Below are 17,090 nucleotides of genomic sequence, written 5' to 3'. Positions count from 1 at the left end.
GACGGAGTGGAGTTCCATTGGGAACTGATTCAATTTGAACAATCCTTGTGGCATACAGAATGCCATCTTAGGCTTAAAATTGTCATCCAAGGGTAGCTGCCAAAATTCGGACAATCGAGAGTGGAAAAAAACCATGCCCCAGACAGAGCATCCAAGGAGACATTCATCCTAGGGAGCGGGTATGCGTCGGCCACTGATACCTTATTGAGCTTGCGAAAATCGACGCAAACCGTAGACTTCCGTCCTTTTTTTCACAAGCACAATGGGGGCCCGCCACGGGCTATTAGATTGGGGAAATAAAACATCTCCGTGACCGCTTCATGCATTTGATCTTTTTCCTTGGGGCTTAATCTATCAGGGTTTTGACGAATGGGGGCGGCGTTCCCCGTATCAAAATGATGATGCAACAGGGATGTGCGACCGACGTCATACTTCCCCTTGCTAAAAACGTCCGAAAATTCTCTAATACGAGAGTTCACCGACAATCGCTGATCAGTGGGATAGGCTCCGCAGCTTGGGCCATCAACCAATCAGAGGGATAAGCCGAAGTTCAAGGGCGGAGCTCAAAGGCTCTGGGGAGTAACCATCTAGAAGGGTAGTGAGGGGGCGTAGCTGTAGGCGGGGCTTGGTGACGTAGGTCAGGGGATATAAGGGGAAGCCGGAAGGAGCTCAGGGTAAGTGTGTGGAGCCAGAGAGCTTGACCACGTCTCGTGCCTCCGGGACACCAGCGGTCACGTGGCAGGCCGAAGGCTTCCTCTTTGCGAGTCGCCTGCCGGCACGAGCAACAACATCTAACCGCACGGAACGGGAGTGCAGCCGTGTCAGAGTGAAGAGCGTGGAGCTGTCCAGCTGTCAAGGAATAAATAAATAATAAAGAAGACACAATTTACAGATCGTCGTCGCAGTGGTTTTATTACAATTCTAAGAGAAGTGAGCGTCGCCTGACTCATTGGGCATCAGACAACTCGGGGCTCTCGGAACAAAACGCATCTACCCATGAGTCATCGCGCCCCTCTCCCTGTTTCACAGATACCGCGACCCGGCCCATAGCCACATCCCTATCCCCGCAACCGGCGGGTGAAGCGTGTGCTAGAACCGTGCCTGCCTGGATGACGGAAGTCTCTAGGCCTGCATTGAGACCTGAATAAAGGGTTCTTGGTCCCTCGCGACCAAAGTCTGCGCCCGCAGCAAGGTCAACCCTGGGGCCACCTTGTTCGAGGGGGCCAACAAGATTCCCTCTGCAGTTGCTGCTCGCGCAGTTGCAGGGGAACTAACATTTGGACCCCGGGGGAAATTTTAACAGTATTCGTTGCCAGGGCTTGGACTTTGGCATTAACGGTGAAAAGCTGTGCCCAGTAGATAGGGCACAGTGAGAGATCTAGAGACGAGTACAGGCCCTGTCATCCACATGTCACTAATACACACGTCCACTGAAACCTGACCGACAATGCCCAGGAATCCCCCATCTGCCGCGAAACACGGAACCGCAACGGGACGCAGCGAACATGAAGAGGGTGGAAGGATGTTAAAAATAATCTTCGAAATCATGGTGATGAACGCACCAGTGTCAATCAATATCTGTACCTCCATGCCTTGAACGGTGCCAATTATGGCCGATAAAGCTGCTGCGGCGACCACGTGGTAGACTAGTGCTGAGCACTGGCTGTTTCGCCGTAGCCACCCGTCGTTCCCCACAACCTGTTTAACACACTCCGTGACTCGACCGGACTGTTCGACCCGTAAAGTGGATGCAGCGCGCGAATAGGTGAAGTGGATGCAAGGACCGGGTGTGTGGTGCGTCGTGACTCATCTACGGGCCCGATGGAGTGGAGGACAACCCGGAGGAGGATGATGATGCCTTGTGTGGTCCTTCCCATTCGGCACGGCAGCCCTTGGAGATGTGGTCCAGTAGGCTGCATCTATAGCAGATGGTGGGGCCAATCGAAGGCCGGAAGAAGGTCCCCCTCCAAGGGTCTTGCAGCCGTCACAACTCGAACCGGCTAACATAACAGATAACTGTTGCAACGCTCTGAGGTTAACATTACGGGAAAACGATGTACATTATGGGTTAACTACAAAAGGTGGTGGCCACCACTCCTAACCACTTAACCACTTGAACGGGGTCAAACTGTTAAACACCCCGGCAGATACTAATGACTTGTGCTGATGGTAGTGACAAGTAAGTTCAAAGTGGCCTCTATTCACGTCTAGAGACCTCAATGCTATTGACTTAAAGCGACCTCTCACCACTCTCATGGATTTTTGTAAGAGAGAGCGAAATCCATTCACATTAAGTTATTAACCAGACCCACTTCCATTCACTTTCATGCAGACACGGGAGTTGACAAAACCTCCATTCGCTATCATAGACACGTCTTGTTTAAAACAACGTTGACTCGCTTCACATGAAACCTGACAGTTGAAGTGATTCAGGTTCCTTCGATCGGGACCTGCTCGTTATAATCAATGGAATTTACTTGCAAAGAGATCTGTGAGTTAAAGAGACCTAAAATCACTTTCATGGAGAGACGTGTCACGTAAATAAACTAAATGTAATGTCATAGATTACTGCGTTATGAATTACTACGTGATCCATTCACATTGATGCTTCTCACAGAGACCTCTTACATTCACCTCGAATCGCTTTCACAGAGATGTATCAACTCAAGCAAACTCCATTGCTATTCACAAAGATATGTTATCCAAAGAAAGCACTTTCTTGTTATTTGAAGCAATATCTGTTTACAATCATTAACATGTTTCAAATAAAATTATCTCCATTTAAAGTCCGAACGTTGCTTTTTCAAGGCACTGATATCCATGGCAACGATGTCCGAAAAACAATGTTATGTTATCTTTTGCGTAAATATAAAAGATGCATTTGTGATGATACGCAATGATTCACTATCGCAGTGGCAAGAGCAGGAGCCTCAGGGTCTCGTGTCTCCACCAGTGCCGTCAGACTGTCAAACACTCCGGGCTCGAGCTTCGTGATCTGATTTCTGACCAAATACAGCACTCGCGTGGTAGTGGGGATTCCCGCAGGCACAGACGAGAGACTTCTGCTATCACAGTTCACTTCTGTCCCTGAGCACGAACACTGCGAGGGACGGGTGACGGTTTAGAGGCGGGTCACAACGGCCTCCCCTTGCACGCGAGCGGCGTCACGTGTGGTCCAACATTTTCACGAGCTGCCTCTTCCTGAAGATTTTCCTCATATATACGCCGCTAATACTGATCAATACCGATTAATTGATGTTGTATTTGCGTCTATAATTCCCTTAATAATAAATATATTTAATTATTCATTAAAGTATTTACCAGGTCTCCCTTGAGCATACTGACATGAAGTTAAATTGGCTCTCACCTACTTCATATATTTTTTTTCATGTCCATACGTGGAAATGTTATCATCAAGAACCATGATCAATCCATTGCAAGCCGGTCACGACCATGCGATGTATGAAGCCACTTTGCGCCTACCCACGAGCTGTTGTCGTTACTCCATCTCCATGGTGAACGTTGTTTCGGGTGCGTTCTCTCCCTTAGTTTTATCGACCGTGGTCAATGTGCATTGGCCATCGTGGATTATTCCAGCATCCCCTCTTGCGCAATGTCCTGGACAAGCCAAATTACTTTCATTATTGGTTTGATGTCATTTAAAGCAGTTTTAGTCTCTGATCCCCATGTTCCTCTGCTTCTCATTGTAATTCCCAAAATGCAACTCGCAGTGCTTCTGTGCACACTTCACAGTGGTGCTTCTGCACCATTTACGATAAGAGGTGGGTCACACGGATCAACATCTCTAGTTGTAGGCACATGGACATGTTGTGTTTCATTGTGCAGTTCATTTTACAAAAGCACTCCAACCTGCTTTCATTTGAGCGTTTTACTTGCATTGCTTTCGTCTTCTTATTGTTGTTGCTAAAAATTTGAATACGGAAACATCTATCAGGCAAATAACACCATTTCGGGACTTAATTGATTGTGTTCACGCTTACGGTGACTTTCAGACCGCATTCCATTTTCTTTTCCCCCCTCCTCTTTTCCGAACTGCCAAATCGCTGTTCGTGGTGCTGACGTTAGGAAAAAACCGCCACTTTTTTCAAAATTTCTTGCTGTGTATTTCAAACCTGATGATGATTGCTTGTTTTGCAGTCGAAACGTCGTGATAATTTTTCTTGATTTATATTTATATTATTGTATTATTTCCCTTTTACGTGACTTTACCAAAAGAACCAAGAATATTAATAACACCTTGTTACAAATGAAAGTATACAATGAATAGCCTGAAGAATGTAATTGTAAACGGCATCATTGTAGGTTATTAGATTATTCATAATCACGCTGTAGTTTCATATATGCAAATGTAATATGAGGATATATCCGGCTCACTGACGTATCAAAACTCGTCATGGTGATTGGCTCTGCCGGTCCTGGTTTACAGCCAATGGGGGGAAGCCTAGGGGCATGGCCCTGACATGATGGAAAGGTGACAGCTATAAGGATTGGTTCTGCTGCCTTTGGCCACAGCCAATGGGGAGATGAGTCAGGGGCGTGGTCCCGGGAGCTGACGAGGGAGCCTGGAAGATTCCATGCAGGCTAACGAGGATTGGCGGAAACGTACCACGTGACCCGGGTATTAAATAGGGGTGGAGACGAATGACACGTGGTCAGAACGGGAACGAACCGAGTAAGGGGGACACGTGGGAGCGGGGCTCTGAGTTGCCACGTGGCAGTGCGTCCCTCTCTCTATATCTGTCCATCTCACACTGCCTATCAGAAGCGTGAAGTAAACTGTAATATAAGTTGAATAAAAGACGGATTCCAGAAGTCGCCTCAACGGGCTTTATTACACAAACATTGGCTAAACTAAACACCAACGTACTGTACAATAAGTGTGATGATCATGTAGTGACGTCGATGATGTCACTGTATGGTGCCGGTCCAGAAGGGCCGCGCCGTTCGATGTTCTGACATCGTGGACAACACCGTGTGGGTGGCTGTGTATAATACCAGCCCTAGCGGGGCTTAATGAGCACTGGGATAGTGCGGCCACAACACAGCATGTGGTGGGGGCTCCCACGAGGGGGAGTGGGTGAGTGTCAGCCCAGGGGCAGGGTTTCCCTGGGCCATGGTACTCTGGTTGACCCCACAGACACGTGATCCGGAGTGTCGACACAAGGGGCCCCTGGTGGGGGGGGTGGGGGGCTAGTGGGTGATCACGTGTCCGGGGAAAGCTCTGGAGAGGGATCGAGAGGGAACGAGAATGCTCGAGAAGGCGGGCGGGGCTGAGGGCGGAGCGGCCCCGACCGTTGGGGGATTAAGGTGGGTCCTAAGAGGGACCGGGGTCTCCTCATTCTACACGCTGGAAGCTCTGCGTCTCAAGCTGGAAGCTTTTCACCCTACGAGGAACCACGTGGTAGGAGACCCACGTGAGGGTCCGACCCTTCGTAGCAGTAACTCCTCTGTATTCTGTGGTTAGCTGGGTGGTCACCACCCTAGGTTGTATCTGGTAAACGGGAAGTTACCCCTTTCTGTTACGGTGTTGCAAATAAATGTGTTGCCTCTAAAAGGAACAACGTTTGCGACTCAGTTGGACTCACTACAATAAATATAATGTTGGAGGGACGCAACTTGAAAACGCATCAAATATCATACTTTAGGGCTATTCTTAATATCAAATCGTGATCCAAATGATAACATGTACAGATGAGGTCTATCAATTTAAAGTGCGTTTGAAAATAATCGGACTCTTAATCTCAGCGTTCCATCTTTCCCACGATTATAAAGGTCAATCCATGGATACTGCTCACCATGAAGTATCAACAAGATATATGAAGTGACAAAGAAGATTGATTGACTTCATCCGATCATAAAAAGTTACTGTGCAAGAAACAGGAATATTGGTTAAATACTTCTGTTTGTAAAAGAGCTCCCCCACCCCCTCCATTGTATTCACTCCCCACCCCTGTACATTCCCTAGAGGGGTATTCGAGTTAAGGAAAGAGACACCAGGGATGTAGAGTTTATTGAAACACATGGCATAGACAGGTGGTTCAAAATACAAAACGTTGGTAACAATCATTGTACTTTGCATTGTATATATACTGGTGTCAATTCCCATGCGTGTCCTCTGTGCATACTTGAAGCGTTTGTTTCATTTAAATACTTTCGGCAAAAAGGCTTTCGACTGTGTGTACGAGGAGTTTATTCTAAACACATATGGTTTACCAGACAAGATAATAGACCTTGTTTTGCCATGGCAGTCAATCTTCATTGCATTATGAAAAACAACAGTGTGAATTGGTTCCATATTGTTAGACAAGGATTTGCTGAAGCAATTGAAACATGTTGAGAGTGCAGTGACTTCATAGGCATAGTACACGTACATCAGCATTGATGTTCAAGGCCATGACCTGCTTAGAGTGTAGGAGCAGAGGCATCTGTGTTTGTGATTCGCACCCCTGGGAACGCTCTTCAGTTGATTGACGTCCAGAGACAGATGAGTGAGCTGGGTCAGTTTGTCAAACACCCCAACAGGCAGAGCTGACAGCTGGTTCCACCCCAGATATAATTCTTGCAGATTCCCCAAGCGGTCAAACACCCCGGTGGGGTGGGCTTGTGCCCGGGAGTTGCTTTGGGCAGAGAGCTCAGGGGAGAGAAGACGAACGTGGATCTAATTCTAACGTCACTAGCAGTACAGGAGCAGTTCCACGATTATAACTTACATTTGAGGCACTTTAAAGATGTTACATTATTTACATCTAGTGGTGAATAGACACTGGCGAATGATGACGAAAGACAACGGCTGATTATCCAGGCCATATACACAGTTGACCGGTTTACTGTTAGATTAGAATTGCGTTTGGAGACTTCATAAGGTTTTGGATTACTTAAAGAGAATGGAGAAAGCTTGCAGATATATTGTAAGACGCTTACTGAAATAAACTATGGGCCAGGCTTATTAGTCGAAACAATAAGGCAGACTTACTGGCAGAGACTATCAGGTAGGATGACTGGTAGAAGCTATACGGCAGGGTTACTGGTAGAAACCGTAAGGCAGTCTTACTGATATAGGCTGTAAGGCAGGCTTACTGGTAACTGATTGTTGTTCACGTTTATGGTGACTTTCACACCGCAGTCTACTCACTGGCATTGACTGTGTATCTTGTGTTCTCCACAGGGAATGCATTATTTGCTCCGCTGCGGGCCTCCTGCCACCGCTTGACATGTTTCGTGGCTTTTAATACTATTAATATTCCCTCCCTTTGTTAATGCTACCCCCTCCCTCTGATGCTGCTAATCCTGCATAATGCATGGGTATAATATGACTTTTAAAACCCCCCCGCCCACCTCCTACGCATTTCCCATTGCTCTTGATATGCAAATTCTTTTCTCAAGACGCTCTTCTTCCACCTCCAACCCAGCTTATATATATACGCTTCAAGCTTGGCAGTGTTTCATTCTTCACCTGAAGACGGCTACTTGCGTTGTGGCCGAAACGTCGTGAGAATTATTTTATTATGTTTAATTTGTATTATTGTATTACTTCCCTTCTACGTGACTTTACCGAAAGAACCAAGAAGAACAATCTCTTACATCGAAACCAATCTGGGTTCCGAAAAAAAGACAGCACCACAGTCGCCTTGATAATAAGCTGTACTGTGCCAGTCTTTTTCTTGACTTGTCCAAAGCCTTTGATACTGTCGACCACAACACCATGCTTAGTACATTCAGTTGCCTCCGTTTCTCCAAACACGCAGTGGAATGGTTAAAAAATGACCTCTCTTCTCGCACTCAAACTATATTCATAGATGGTTGGAGGTAAAACAGTGTTAAGATAACAAAATGGGTTCTACAGGGTTCCATCAACGCGCCCTTCTTGTTCTCTCTTTATGTCAATGACTTGGGCACTGACCGGGATTATTCCAGGGTAAATCTGTTTGCAGATGACACGAAACTGATTACTGCTGGCCGCTCTCCGGATGACGTGATTGCTAAGTTCCAGGGTGATTTCAACAAACTACAACATCAGCTAGTTGATTTTAGATTTGAAGCTTTCGTGACTGCAAGGATTCATATTCTTAGGTTTTTTCGGTAAAGTCACGTAGGTAAAACATCAAAATTAATGAAAATAAAATAAAATAAAACAAAAATCACGACGTTTCGGAGGCAACACAAGTCTCCGTCATCAGGTTGGACCGTCACAGCCGAATTAGCTGCATCAAGTGAGGCAATGATTCAAGATGTAATCCCTTATAAGCAAGTTGAAGGGGGGAGGAGAGGGGGGGGGGCTCATCAGAATGTGGTAGCCAATGAATGGAAACGTATCGGGAGGGAGGGGGGCGGGGCTCAAAGACAGCACGGAGTGCTCAACACATTAGGCAGAGAGGGGGAGGGGAGGCCTGATACACATGAAAGACAAAAGAACGAAAATGCCCCATGTTTATACCAATGCTGGCTGAACAATGAAGAGAGTACTGTTAAAAAATAACTGGGAATGTTAACACTCGGTAAAGTAAAGTAAAATAGTGCCTGTCAGATAAGATGGTCCAAAAAAGTGTAATTAAGTCTTTTTTGCGTGGTTGATAACATCTTTCCAATTATTACTAAGTTTGTACCCATCATCACGGTTGAAATTATGTAGAGAAACCCCCCGGCTACCATCAAAGGTTTGTACACGAAGCCATACAAATATACAAACACAGACATAATTTCAACCGTGATGATGGGTACACACTTAGTAATCATTGGAAAGATGTTATCAACCACGCAAAAAAGACTTAATTACACTTTTTTGGACCATCTTATCTGACAGGCACTATTTTACTTTACTTTACCGAGTGTTAACATTCCCAGTTATTTTTTAACAGTACTCTCTTCATTGTTCAGCCAGCATTGGTATAAACATGGGCATTTTCGTTCTTTTGTCTTTCATGTGTATCAGGCCTCCCCTCCCCCTCTCTGCCTAATGTGTTGAGCACTCCGTGCTGTCTTTGAGCCCCGCCCCCCTCCCTCCCGATACGTTTCCATTCATTGGCTACCACATTCTGATGAGCCCCCCCCTCTCCTCCCCCCTTCAACTTGCTTATAAGGGATTACATCTTGAATCATTGCCTCACTTGATGCAGCTAATTCGGCTGTGACGGTCCCACCTGATGACGGAGACTTGTGTTGCCTCCGAAACGTCGTGATTTTTGTTTTATTTTATTTTATTTTCATTAATTTTGATGTTTTACCTACGTGACTTTACCGAAAAAAACCTAAGAATATGAATATCAGCTAGTTGCTCTTAAACTAGTCCTGAATACCTCCAAACCCAAGGTGCTATGCTTCTCACCAGGACTAAAGTATGAAGTTATTTTCCCCCAATTACATTCCTTAAATAATTATCAAATAGAGCAAGTCAAGATCTGTAGCTATCTTGGGGTCATCCTTGATTCAAAACTGAATTTTCAAGATCACATTGATTATATTGGTAAAAAGACAAAATAAAAAATTGGTTTTCTGTATCGACACAAGCACTGCTTCCCCCTATGTTCCGTTTGGAATTGATAAAAGCTAGCATACTGCCTCTGCTTGATTACTGTGACATCGTATATAAATCATCCCCCAGTACTATACTCAAAAAGTTTCACTAAATTTATCACTCGGCCTTAAGATTTGCATTGAATTTCATATATAAGACCCACCACTGCGATCTCTACATTGGGTCCAACTTAACATCTCTTAATGATCGACGGCTTGTGCATCAGATCTTATTTAATCACGATGTACTTACAAAAAAATCAGCAGACTACCTGCTAGATGTCCTCACTGTTTCGAAAACAAATGTGACCAAAGGTCACAACCAGCTTCACATTCCTTATTGCCGTACAAATACTGGAGGAAGGGCCTTTGCTATTGATGCCCCAATGTCTGGAATGTTATCGCCAATAAACTTCAAATTGGATCACTACCTGTGAGATATTCACTCACAACTGCTCTTGAGGAGTTGTACACCCTAGCTGCCACTAGTATTCAGTGGCCTGAAATCAAATATATCGCTCCGGATGACCGCTGCAAAGTATGATCTTGAGTTTTGATTATAGTGTGCTGATCTTTAGAGGTGCAATGGAAAATGTTGATACTCTTACTGATACTCCTGCTGTTATGGAGTGACTCATGCTGCCAGCTATGGCTACAGGGTTTGGTGGTACATGTTGTTTATGTAGTTTATTGTGAAATTTCGGTCACAGTTCCTATGATCACTGTTACATTGCTTTTATGGCTTTATTTTGGTGATTTCGAAAAAAATTTGCTTTAGCCATGTTTGTTTGTTGTAGTACGGAGTTAAACTGATGGCTTAAATCTAATTTGTCTTGTGGTTGTTGTTGTTTGACTTGCATCCCACTGGGATTTTTGCACACAGCGTTGGTGTACGGTGCTTTTTCTGGAAGATTTTGCTGTTTTTTCCTGGATTTTTCTGTTTGCGCATAGTCACTTTAAGATGTTTTTTTGTTCATGTTTTTATTTTTTGTTTGTTGCAGTTGCATCCGGTTCAAGAGCCGAATGGCTTACATGGCGATACCAAATAAATTAAACTGAAACTGTGTTGTGTTGAGTTTGTTTTGTTACGTGTGCTTATGCACCACTGAGTGTAGCCTACACTGGCTCAATGAGGTCTGGACCCGAATCAGTTGACACCCATTGGTGCTGGCGCGTTCCATCAGCTCGTGAGTCTGAAGGAACTGTGGCTCTTCTAAATGGAATCATTACGATGAAACATTACGCGTTTGTTATAATACAATATAATGATCGTGAGTTTATACTCGATGTAATCAAAACAACTCACGTTCGTCAAGAACACTACATTGAGTATAGAAGTGTGCATGTAGGTATGTGTGTTTGTGTATGTATGTGTAGTGACATAGAACGGTCACTACTGTGTCGGCCCGTACGAGGGCTGGGGGCCCCAAGGGGGTGCCTGGGGGGTCACGTGGTGGAGGGATCCGGACCTTCCCAGAGGTGGGGGGAGTGAGGCGTGTCCTGGGAAGGGAGGCGTGGCCTGGAGAGAGCCAGCCACGCCTGGGCGGAGCCGGCCACGCCAAAGCAGATATAAGCGTGGTGTGAACGCAGAGCGAGGCTGTTGTACTGTACTCCGAAGTGAAGACATCATCGGTCGTCAAGTCCCGAGTCGTCGTCCTGGGCCAGGCAGGCCGTTGCCTGCCTGGTCCAGTCTGTGTCGCGTTCCAGAGTGTTAGTGAGTTGAGGAAGGTGGTCACCACCTCATGTACAGTGTTATATTACTTACCGTTTAATAAATAGTGTTGCCTCCAAGCTGCGTGTGTGTGCACCTAATTCGAACCCACTACATATGTATGTACGTTTAAATGTGCGTAATGTACACGTACTTAAGTGTGGACTACATTGATTACATGATTCGCTTGTTCCTGCATGCATGTGCATATGCCATCCACGTACACTGTGTCTGTAATGTGGATCGATGGACGAGGAGACACCCGACCAATGTCACCAGCTGACGACCGTTCCCAAGGGCGCCTTCGACAGCCTCACGAAGCTGCAATACATTTGGCTGCACAGTGACCCCTGGGACTGGCACTGATGCGTCGCAGGGACGCCGAGGCGCCAGCCCTGCACTCACTGCACTGCTGCTCTGTACAGCCACACGTGACTCACACACATACGCGAGATGGAGTTGTTATTATATGAAGTCGATCCATCGTCTAAAATGTATCAACTTTTTCTTTTGTAACAAAAAAATATATGAGCACACAATGAATCTCTTTCAAATTTGTCTTTCACTCAACCTATCTAATTCAAGTTGTTTTTGCCTAATCCAGCGGCGACACGGCCTTCTTGGAGCGCTTTTATTCCAGCAACATTGATTCGTTGCAATCAACATTCTGTGTTTCAACAGCAGATTGAAGAACACACTAATGTTTTTTGTTATAATTACGTACGTTCATTATTAATAGCCATGAACCTCACTATGGATGATGATGATGAATATGACAAGGGTGTAGCTGTTTATGCTTATTGTAGATCATGGTATTAGTGATGATTGAATCCAAAGTCTGCTCCTGCGGAGTATATCTTAGCAGAGTGGATGTTTAAACCATTGGTCGCCGGCCTGGTTTTTTGTCGCAGCTGATGGAACGATGATGACGTTTTAATTTTTATCCTCCTGCTTCTGTGCACCTCGAGATACAAACGAGTTCACTACAGTCGATCGGTGCGTCGCGTTTAGTGGAGTAAAGTGAGGGTACACCCACCTCGTCCAAGACGTCCTTCAGAGGCGCTCTCTAGAGCTCCCTCCAGTGGAGGCCCTTCTGACATCAATGGCGTGAGCCAGGCAGGGCTGCACCTTAATCTGTTACTCCTCGATGGTGACCCGGGGCATTGAGCACGCTGAGCGCTTTGTCCGAGTTCGGCTCAAGCCACGTGTGAACAGCACACAATGGGAAGAGCGACCCAGTCTCCAGGCAATGCTCTTCAACTGGTTTAGGTCCAGACCTAAGTGAGTCAGTGTCGTCAACTTCCCTACGCCTGCGGGCAACTCCGTAAATTTGTTATCACCGAGGTAAAGCTCCCGTAGACTCACCAGCTAGGTCAGGCGCTGCATTCATTCGGTCTGATTGTGTTCCTGAAGTCAGCCTAAGTCGACTTGACGACGCCTCGTGTAACTTTACAAATTATTTGTGGATACCGCCTTTGCAAGCAGTGGTACGCAAGCACAGATAACAAAACAAACTCAACACACACACACACGCTGCCAAAACGGAAAATATATAATGGGTGACATTTCAAGCGATCGTCCTTCTTCACGTCTCGTATATGCACGTGGCTGCAACGTTTCATCGATGTATTTTCTCTTTAAGGCAGTGCGCTTGACGAATGTCTCGCGTTATTTGTAGATTTTCAGTTCATTTCCAGCCCTGTGTACAGTATTTCATTGACTAATTTTCTTTGTCTATTCAACTAAAGCGAGAAAAGTAGCCCACTCTTAGTTGTTCAATAATTAAAATTGGTGTGGGGTCGCACTCCCCCCACCAGCGTAAGGAAATATGGTCGCTTCATCGAGAAGTGGATAGACAAATTTACTTTGAATAATTAATTTGATATTGTTTTGAACAACACCAATCCGCTCATAAGCTTGATGTTGTGAAATAAATGTAAACAATGCTCTTTGGAGTCGTTTTTACATTCACTCTGCTAGAGTCTTCCGAAACAGCAGAGAGCGAGTGTCTGAGGTTGCTGCGCAGTGAGGAACTCGCGTCTCTCCCCACTGGGGTGTTTGATAAACTGACCCAGCTCGTTCATCTGGAACTGCAGTTCAACCAGCTGAAGACCGTTCCCAGGGGCGCGTTTAACAAACAGAGCCAGCGATGCCAGGCACGGATTCTGCTTTGTCGCTGGGAATAGGGATAGAGATGACGCACGGCACGAGTAGCGTTCAGTTGATAAAGCTACCGCGTTATTGAAATCCACGGTCATCGTCATTATCACCGTCGTTATGGTGTCCTCTAGTGATTCAGGATAGTCTGCAGTGTAACTGAACATTCGTGAAGATTAAATTAGTGAATGTTGAAAATAATTAGAGCTGGTATTGATCGTTTACAGAAACTAGCATGTGCTGTGCGGGTTTATGTTAGTGCGGCAACAAACACAAAAATAACAACCACACAACAACAAAGACAATGATCCCCATATAACCTTACCAGACTGTTGCGGCAAGTGCTGTTAGCGAGCACCTATGAAGGCCGGCACGGCACACGGGGGGGGGTGGGTGGCAAACACAAGCCCGGCCTCCTTTGTCTCCCTAGCGACGGTATTGACACATCATACCAGGTACTCATTTTAGGCTGAGTCGACCTAGGGGAGGCCCAGAACCGGTTCGAAGGGCAGCGCGCTAATCGCTACACTACTGATCGAGTAAAAATGTTCCAGAGGGAATGCGAGGCGAGCTCTGAACACCGTGAGGGTCGTTGTACTGCACCGCAAAGACAGCGGGCACGGCATGGAGCGAGGTGCCGAGATGTGAGGTGAACACGACGCCACGAACGCGAGCTAGGGACCCGTGTTGAACTCCACTGCCATGTGAAGAGTGACGCTCTCTTGTAGAGGCTGCTCTACAGCAAGAGGCGGATGGCTGCTGATCTGCGATCAACTCACAGCTCTCCCCGCTGGGGTGTTTCGATCAGTAGAATTAATTCGGGTAATCGCCTGTCCATGGGATTCCCCAGATTCTGTCTTCAGTCGGATGCTACTAGAATGGGATGTGTGGCCAAGTCCTGTTTGAGTAAACGTTTGAGTTGTTGGTGCTGTTTGGGTAGTTGTTGTTTTGCGTGGTTGCTCTTGTTCTGTTGTGCTGTTGTGTGGTTGTTTTGTCATGTAGTTGTTTTTTGCTGTGTTATGTTGTTTGGATGTTGTGGTGATTTTGTTGCGTTGTTCTTTTATTGTTGCTGCTGCACGAACCAAGCCCGCATAGCACGCGTGAGCTTCTATAAACGCTCAATGTCACTTCTAAATATTCACTCAAATCTCTCAATGTAATATTCACTGATGCACGAAGGCAGACGCTCACAGTGACACTGCAGGCTAACTCGGAGCACAAGAGGGCACCATGACAATGATTACGACGATGAATGTGAATGTCAATAACGCGGTAGCTTTACAAACTGAACGCCACTCGTACCGAGCATCGTTTCTAACCCGGTGCTAAGCGACAAAGCAGAGATCGTTCCTGGCAGTGCTGGTGTAATGCGAGCAAGGATTGAGGTGGGGCGGAGTTTGGGTCACGTGGGGAGTGGGTGGAGTTAGTGTCACATGGGTGAGAGGATTTAGTGAGAGAACCGGATGGGGAAGGGGGAGTTGAGACGGAGTGACACACGAGGAGGCCACGCTGGGCAAGAGGGAGAGAGTGGCGCGGTCGCCACGCGGTGGGAGACGTCGACACCGTCAGCCATCGGTGTCAGACGGAGAGAGCTAACGGGGCTGTGAGAGGCTAGCTGTGTACGGGGCAGCAGTGACGCTAGATAGTGGAGCAGCGGTGTGCTGCAAGGATTGCCTGACGGAGCAGCAGGGAGACTGCATATTGGAGCAGCAGGGAGACTGCATATTGGAGCAGCCGAGGCTGTGGAGAGGTCGTCGAGCGGGACGCGGGCCCTGAGCGAGACGCCGTGGTATCGAGATTCTACGAACCCAATAAAGGACAACGGAGATCGACATCTGAGAGAGAGTCCTTTATTACACTGGCATCGTTTGTAAAACGCGCTCCAGAGAACGCTCTTCAGGTGGTTGGTGGCCAGAGCCAGATGAGTGAGCTGGGTCAGTTTGTCAAACAGCCCCACGGTGAAAGACGCGAGTACTTCACTGCGCAGAAACCATTAACCATAGGCACTCACCCACTTAGTATCAAATTTATCAATACATAGATTACGTAATAAAACAGATCCACTGCAAAACATAGTCACGGCCATGCGATGTATTAATCCACCTCGCACCTGCACACGAGCTGCTGTCATTACTCCATCTCCATGGTGGACGTCCTTCGGGACACGTTATCTCCCTTGCCTGCTACTCCGCTATAGTTATCGACAATGGTCAATGTGCATTGGACATCATCCATTCGCATTCATGCCTCTCACACCCTGATTCGCTTTCACAGAGATGTATTAACTCAAGCAAACTTAATTCCTGTTCACAAAGATCTGTTATTCAAAGAAAACACTTCCCCGTTATTTGAAGTCATATCTGTTTACAATCATAAACAGCTGTCAGGTAAAATCAACGCCATTTAGATAGTCAGAATTATCCTTATCAAAGTCACAAATATTCACGTAAACTATGTCCAAAAAACAATGTAACGTCATCTTTTGTGTAACTATGAATGATGTTCATGTGCTTGTACTCGTGTCTCCACCAGTGCCGTCAGGTGGTCAAACACCCCGGGCTCGAGCTTCGTGATCTGATTGACTTGCAAAGACAGAGACTGCGCGTTGCTGGGGATTCCCGCAGGCACAGACGCGAGGCTTTTGCTATTGCAGTTCACAGCTGCCCCTGGGCACCAACACTGCGAGGGACGGGCGACGTTTAGAGGCGGCTCACAACGGCCTCCCCTTGCACGCGAGAGGAGTCACGTGTGGTCCAACATTTACACGAGTTAGTTGCCTCTTCCTGATGATTTCCCTCAAAATGTTTTACCCCAATTACATTTAAAAGTGCTTCGTTGAAACGTACTGTATATACGCCGCGAATACTGATCACTGTATTTGCGTTTATAGTTTACTTACTAGTTAATCTATTGCATCATTGATTAAAGTATTTACGAGTTCTCGCATGAATGTAGACATACATTTCAATAGGCTCTCACCTACTTCATATAACATATTCTTTTCATGTCAATACGTGTATATGTAATCATTAAGAACCATGATCAATCCATTACAAGCTGTAGTCACGACCACGCGATGGATGAATTCACCTCGCGCCTGCACACGAGCTGCTGTCATTACTCCATCTCCATGGTGGACGTCCTTCCGGGCTCATTCCCTACATGGGCTGCCACTCCGCTATAGTTATCGACCGTGGTCAATGTGCACTGACCATCCTGGATTATTCCACAGCCCCCTCTTGCGCTATATCATGACCAAGCCAGCTTACTTTTATCATCAGTTTGATGTCGTTTACAAGAGTTTGGTCTCTGGTCCACGTGTTCCTCTGCCTCGCAATTTCATTCCGAGCATGCAACTCGCAGTGCTTCTCTGCGCACTTCTCAGTCATGCGTCTGCACCATCTGCTCTAGGAGTCGGTTCACGCGGATCATCATGTCTAGTTGTAGGCACATTGGAATTTTACGTTTCATTGTGGACTTCAGCTTCACAAAAGCACTCCAACCTGCTCTCGTTTGTAATGTTTTATTTGCATTGTTTGATTCTCCTTATTGGTGTTGCTATAATCGAGCAAATAACACCTTGTTACAACTTAATTCATACAATGAATAGCCTCAAGAATGTCAATGTAAACCACATTATTGTAGGTTATTAGATTATTCATAATCAAGCAACATTTTCAAATATGCACAC

General features: G+C 46.2%; 1 protein-coding gene across 1 annotated transcript in view; it reads right to left on the bottom strand.

The window, feature by feature from the left end:
• Positions 1 to 16,834, bottom strand: part of LOC133341696 (leucine-rich repeat-containing protein 15-like) — a 34,480-nt gene extending 17,646 nt beyond the window's left edge. The window contains exons 1-3 of the mRNA XM_061550318.1: positions 16,791 to 16,834; positions 15,936 to 16,124; positions 6,464 to 6,590 (exon numbers count right to left, since the gene is read on the bottom strand). Of these exons, the coding sequence (XP_061406302.1) occupies positions 6,464 to 6,590; positions 15,936 to 16,124; positions 16,791 to 16,834 (360 nt within the window). The remainder of the gene's footprint in view (positions 1 to 6,463; positions 6,591 to 15,935; positions 16,125 to 16,790) is intronic.
• Between the last annotated feature and the right edge of the window lie 256 nt (positions 16,835 to 17,090).

The sequence above is a fragment of the Lethenteron reissneri genome, chromosome 2, assembly GCF_015708825.2.
Source record: "Lethenteron reissneri isolate LAM-NWPU_2019-01 chromosome 2, ASM1570882v1, whole genome shotgun sequence".
In the NCBI taxonomy this organism is placed as follows: domain Eukaryota; kingdom Metazoa; phylum Chordata; class Hyperoartia; order Petromyzontiformes; family Petromyzontidae; genus Lethenteron; species Lethenteron reissneri.
Note: the sequence above shows the minus strand (reverse complement) of the source record. Positions and strands in the feature narration are given on the sequence as shown.